The following is a 6,156-nucleotide window of genomic DNA, read 5'->3' on the forward strand; positions in this document are numbered from 1 at the left end:
TTGCCAGCTGGGGCCAAAGGGCAGTATGACGAGGGCTAAAACAGGAAGGCACTTTCCCCAGGGCTGAGTCCTTGCCCTTCAAAACTCCAGGAGGGCCCTAGGGGGCCCCTCTCCCCCCATCTGGTTGAACCCTGGGCCAAGGGGTAGGAGGACAAGCAGCACGGCGTGGGGCACTTCAGGAAATGGGAAAGCCAAGACGTCTGTGTTGCACCGCAGCTTCGGGAGGGGAGTGGGGTCTAGTAGATAAGAGCTCAGGGGCTGGCAGCCAGGATGACCAAGCTCTGGGAGGTGAGTGGGGTCTGGTAGATAAGAGTTCAGGGGCAGGGAGACCAGATGCCTGAGTTCTACCCAAGCTCTGGAAAGGAAATGGGATCTGGTGCCTAAAGAGCAGGGAGTGAAGGTGGGGACTGGGAACCAGGATGCCTGGGTCCTCTCCCATTTCTGGGAAGGCAGTGGAGTCTGATGGGTAAGCACAGAGTGGGTTGCAAGCCGGGATGCCCGGGTTCTTTCCCTGCTGGGGACTAGTTTCTAGCACCCCCTGGAGGGGAAAAGCCCCCCCCATTGCCCTAAGCGCTGAGGCCAGGCCTACCCCACCCATAGAGCACCCCCTCCTCCACCATACCTGGGTCTTGGCCTCGCCCTGCCCCAGCCAGGCCCTGTCCCCGAGCCCAGGGTGCCTTGGCCATGGTGTCCGGCCCTCGGGGGGTTTGATCAGCATCCTGCCTGCCTGCTGCTTCCTTCTCTCACGGCCAAACGCCTACTGACGTGCTGGGACCTTGGCCTGGCTCAGAGGCGTAATATCCGCAGCCCGGCCAGGGGAATTCTGCAGTCAATGATGCCTGGCGGGGAGAGGAACTGGCCTATTGACACCACTGTGCAGGGGCTGTGTGTGTAGGGAACACATGCCCTGCTCTGAGATGCAGCTGCCTCTGGGGTGGCACATGCCAGGGGGACGTGGACCCAGAGTCCTATCAACACGCAGCCACTTCTGTTTCTACTCAAATCCCCTGGAGCTCATGCTTGGTTCCATACTGCTTGCAAAAACACCCTGAGGTGTTTACTGTAGGACCAACAAAACCCTTGTTTTTGTCTGGAGAGGTGCAGTGAAACAAACCTGCTGCTTGGTGCACGCTCGATGGATCCTTCCTGCTGGCACCTCTGTTGGCTTTATCTTTCTTTCCATGGCAAATCATGGGCAGCAGGAGGTGATTACTGTAAGCCCTACACAAATGTTGGCCCTGCCTTCGCCTGGGGTGGGGGTCAATAAAGCCTGACCACCCTTGTCTGAGCCTGTGGCCTTATTTGCCCCTTGCAGTCCTTTCTTTTTGCCCCAGGCTGTCCTGATGCCCCAGTGACAAGAGCCTGCAATGAGGAATTACTGTAGGTCCTACAATAACACAGGAGTTGCACCCGCCTCCTCCACCAGCAGAGAGGGGACAGGGGAACCCCAGCTGGTTTCCTGAGTGGGTGGGAATTCTGTGACAGTAAGTGACTGGCAGCTGCCTCAGCCAATAGTTAGGGGAGAGGAGTGGGATTCAAATAGGGCGGGATGAGCAGTGACAAACACTCGGCCTGACCAATGGAAGAAGGAGGATGCAGAGTAAAGGGGCCACTAAGGAACGGAATGGAAGGCGGGATAAACCATGTTCATCTCCAGTGAGAGCCAACCGACGGTGGCATGGTTTGAGTGGCTACCAATGGGGATTTAGAAAAAGCCGGGAGGCAATGAATTGACAGATGAGTCGACCAATGAAAGGAGGACAATGCGGGGCTGGCGCCCAAAGGAGGTTGGCGGGCTAAATTGCGACAGACAGCTAGGGGACTCAATGGTAATCTTTCTAGGGGCCCAATGGATGAGCGAATGGTATCAAAGCCGGGTAGCGAGGCCCAAAGGCGCGGGAGGAGGGCAAGAGGGAAGAAATTTGACAACCCAGCGTTGCCAATGAGAGGCGGGCTCAGGACAGCGACCAATGAGGAATGGGAGGGCGGGTCGAACGGTGGACAGGCACCTGGAACAGCCAATGGTGGAGGGATAGAACGGCTGGGGCGGGGGGGGGGGGGGGGGGGGGGCGCGCGGCAGCGGCGGCTTGTTTTGTTTTGGGCCGCGGTTTGACCAATGGGAGTTGAGGAGCGCCCGAGCCAGGTCCCAGATGCAGTTGAATGGGCGGAGCGAGCAATGACGGATGCGCAGCACAACCAATGAGAATCATCGGTCTCGGGGCTGGGCCCAATGGGGAGCTGGGGGGCGGGGAGAGCGACGGCTAGGGCGCTGAGGTGGGGAGCGGCAGAGGGAGAAAGACCGAGCGGCGGTGGCTGCAGCGGGTGAGATCCTGCGTCTGTTTCGGGCCGGGCCGGTGGGGGCTGGGGACAGGTTATGGTAGGGGGTCTCCCTCCCTCTTGATTGTGGGTGTCGTTGCTGCTTCGGGGCGGGCGGGGACCCCTGCGGGAATGCGGAGGTGTCGGCGTTTCTATTACATGTGTTACGGTAGCACCGGGGCTACGTCCGGGGTGGAGACGGGTGCCGCCTCTATTATGTAGATTACGGGACCACCGGCTGCCCCAGTGCGCTGGCATCGGGGCCCTGGAGGACACGTGCGTTACGGCCATAGCTGCTCCCGCGCGCTCCCCGCTCTCAACCACACTGAGGCTTGGCTATTACAGTAATTACGGTAATCAGGGAATTATGATTCCAAGGTGGGGCATATATTGGGTGCATTACGGCCTTACCTGTGAAGGATTGGGGTGGTTTATTAGGTGCATTATGGCCGGGCCTGGAAAGGACTTGTGGCGGGGGCGGGGGTTGTATATTAGGTTCATTATGGCCGTGCCTAGAAAAGATTGGGGGGACGGGATCGTATATTAGGTGCACTATGCCCCTTCTCTCCCCTGCCCTGGCTTGCATCAGGGGCTTCTATTGTTCTGGGTGTGCCCCCGCCCCCTCCGCCCCTGCCCTCAGTGCAAGGTCAGGGCTGTGCCACCCCCTTTCCCAGCCTTGTGGGGAAACTGACGCAGGTGGAGCAGATGGGGGCTCCCACTGTGATAGTGGGGGAGGGGGAGCTGCCATCTGAAGCCGCTGGCCTGGCGCTATTGTTTGCGAAATGCTCAGTGGTGGCATCTGCAAGCCCAGACTGTGGTCAGGACCCAGGCTCCAGAACTGGGGGGGTGGGATCTGTGCCCCTCCTTCCTATGCCTCTGGGCAGGAGCCCAGCCTGGCCACTGTGGGCTCTCACCATCCACACTGGGCATGGGGAGATGACCCCGAATAGCCTCAGCCTGTGCCCGCCCAGGTATTCTCTGCCACTGCTGTCTGCCAGGCAGGCAGGCGAAGCTTTCCCAAAGTCCCTTCCACAACCAGAGCCCTGACACTGGCTTAGAGCAGGCAGCCCTCTCCACCACATGCCCCGGGAAAAGCACCCATGTAAGAACATAAGAACTGCTGCTGCCTGGGTTAGACTCTCCATCATGTCCAGGCTCCTGTGTTGCTCAGGTGAAAGCGAGGGAGCCTGAATCCACCATGATTCCATGAGCCACCCAGGACCTCAGCTGGCGGGTTCTGCACCGAGTGGTTCACAGCCACCCCCAACACCTGCCACTTCTGTAAGCAGAGGGAGACCCTGGTGCACAGCTGCCTTGAGTACGTCAGGCTGCAGCCCTTCTTCCGCCACCTCCAGAACCTCATTCTGGCTGCACTTCTCCCTGTACGTTTTCTTTTATGGACTTCCCATCTGCCGCCTCACCAAGTCCCAGAACCTCCTGGTCATCCTCCCCCTGGCTTTGGCCAAGCTGGCCATCTATAAAACAAGTGGGGAGACTCTGGCTGGGAGGAGCCCAGGTGAGTGTGGGGTTGCTTTCCTGGCACTTCTCCACTCATGTATTTGGACATAATTTCACTGGTCGGTGTCCTCAGGCTCCCTCGACTCCTTTGGGGCTCAGTGGGCACTAACCAGTGTGCTCTGCTCAGTGTCCCCTCCCGATGCCCCAGTTATTAACCTATGACCCCACTCCCTTTCCTCTTTTCTTTTTTTGTTGTCCCAAGCAATTAGTTGATGTGTCCCTAGTTGCTGCCCTTATACAGGGAGGCTTACAGTTCCCCTGATGGACTTAGGCCCGTGCTCTTTTACTGTATATCAATAGGTCTGAGCAATGAAGCCTGAATTCCACCGTGATCCCGTGAGCCACCCGGGACGTCATCTGGCGGCTCCTGCACTGAACATTTATCTGGCGCAGTTCGTGGACACCCCCAACACCTGCCCCTTCTGCAAGCAGAGGGAGACCCTGGTGTGCGGCTGCCTTGAGTGTGCCAGGCTGCAGCTCCTTTGCTGCCGCCTCCAGAACCTCCTGCTGAGGTTCTGGCTGCACTTTTCCCTGAACCTTTTTATTTTGTATATTCCCCTTCAGTGGCCCCAGGAAGTTCCTGGACCTCCTGTTCAACCTCCTCCAGGCCCGAGCCCAGCTAGCAATATATCTTATCAGGACGGAGGCTCTGGCTGGGAGGGCAGTGGCCCCGTGAGCCCTTAAAAAAAACAATAGGCCTGTTTCAGGGGTGTAGATTATAGCCATGTTGGTCTAAGGACATAGGCAGACATGGTTCTTTGGGTAAATGTGATTATCTTTTATTAAACCAACTCAAATAGTTGGAAAAATTCTTCTTAGCAAGCTTTGAGGTATAAATGCCCTTTGTCAGGCTGAGGAAGCATTTGCAGTTGGTGTGTGCTCTTTCTGGGTGAAGTGGTAAAGCAGCCAGAGGCCAGTACTTAGGCAAGAAAGCCAGTCAGTTAAGATGTAAATTGAGGTGGTCAGTAGGTGAGAGGTGGGAAAGGGGGAATGAAAGTGGCTGTAGTCAAAGGATGAGAGAGGAAGGTGGTGGGAAGGGAATGAGAGTAGCTGGTAAAAAGTAGAGGGTTTACCTGGGGAGTCAGATTTTAGGCAGGTTATAATGTGTCATAAATTCAATGACTATATTTAAACCCATGATTTTTTGTATCCAGTAGGTTGATGAAGTGAAGTTTGTAGGTAAACCCTCCCTAGGTAAACCCTCCACACTTTTTACCAGCTATTCTCGTTCCCTCCCCCCCACCTGTCTCTCACCTACTTACCACTTCAATTTACATTTTAACTGGCTGGCTTTCTTGCATCTATGCTGTCCTCTGGCTGCTTTACCACTCCATCCAGGACGAGCATAGACCATCTGCAGACCCTCAGCCTGACGGAGGGTGTTTGTGCCCAAAAGCTTGCTAGTGGCTGAAAGCTTGCTAAGGAGAATTTTTCCAACTATTTGAGTTGGACTAATAAAAGAGATTGGATTTACCCAAAGAACCTTGTCTGACAATAGGCCTGTGTCACCTAGAGTTTCACTGGGCAGTATCCACTGACTCCTTGGATTTGTTTGAGGGCCGGTAGGTACTGTCAGCAGTGCTCTGATCGGTGTCCCCCCACCTTGGAGCACTCATTATTAACCTGTGACCTCACTCCTATACCTGTTTTTGCTTTTAGCTGTCCCCACTAATCTGTTGATGTGCCCTTACTGGCCCCCATATTAAGAGGGGCTTATAGTTTGCCTTGGTGGGCATTGGCCCACGTTCCCCAATGTCATATCAAATAGCCCTATGTCACAGGGGCCAGAGGGTGGATGCTGAGAGTGAGCAGAGCATGAGCAAAGTTTTTTCCCCTCTGTTTACAGGTTCACAGAAGTTTAGGGCTGGAAGGGACCTTGTGAGATCATTGGGTCCAGCCCTCTTCTCTCCCACCCTATCCTGCATCTTGAAACAGGGAGCTATTCCCTACTGGTGATTTACATTTATGTGGGGGGGCACTTATTTTCTGATGAGCATCCATAGAAATGGCAAGCTTCTGGAGACCACTTACAGAAGGAGCTCAGTGTTTGCCTTGGTGCCTTCCTGGGAAATGCCTGGAGGAGCTGGCTTAATTTGGGGACAGCCTGGTCACAGTGGGATGTGGGGTGTTGATGGGACTGTGGGATTTGCTGGGAGGTTGGAGAGGCTGGAACTGAATATATGTTAACTCCTGGAATTTTAACTGTAACTAACTTGTTCCAGGAATGATTAATTGTGAGTAGCTCCATGCTGACTTGCAAGGAACCTTTATCAGAAAGCCCCTGCATCTGCCTCGGGGCTGATGCTGGTCTCTTCAGAACCG

At 55.4% G+C, this 6,156-nt stretch overlaps 2 protein-coding genes across 4 annotated transcripts in view; one reads left to right on the plus strand and one right to left on the minus strand.

Annotated features, from left to right (window-relative positions):
• Positions 1 to 1,244, minus strand: part of TMEM150B (transmembrane protein 150B) — a 4,259-nt gene extending 3,015 nt beyond the window's left edge. Inside the window, exon 1 of one of the 2 annotated variants that reach the window (XM_006015065.3) lies at positions 1,115 to 1,244. In XM_006015065.3, the coding sequence (XP_006015127.1) occupies positions 1,115 to 1,183 (69 nt within the window). In that variant the 5' untranslated portion in view covers positions 1,184 to 1,244. Of the gene's footprint in view, positions 1 to 622; positions 737 to 1,114 lie in introns of those variants that run through there. The other variant, XM_025197605.1, reaches the window with a different exon arrangement.
• Positions 1,245 to 1,764: 520 nt separating this feature from the next.
• Positions 1,765 to 6,156, plus strand: part of KMT5C (lysine methyltransferase 5C) — a 17,398-nt gene continuing 13,006 nt past the window's right edge. Inside the window, exon 1 of one of the 2 annotated variants that reach the window (XM_014517290.2) lies at positions 1,765 to 1,829. The gene's annotated coding sequence lies outside the window, so the exon portion shown is untranslated. Of the gene's footprint in view, positions 1,830 to 2,255; positions 2,323 to 6,156 lie in introns of those variants that run through there. The other variant, XM_006014945.3, reaches the window with a different exon arrangement.

The sequence above is a fragment of the Alligator sinensis genome, unplaced genomic scaffold (assembly GCF_000455745.1).
Source record: "Alligator sinensis unplaced genomic scaffold, ASM45574v1 scaffold647_2, whole genome shotgun sequence".
In the NCBI taxonomy this organism is placed as follows: Eukaryota; Metazoa; Chordata; order Crocodylia; family Alligatoridae; genus Alligator; species Alligator sinensis.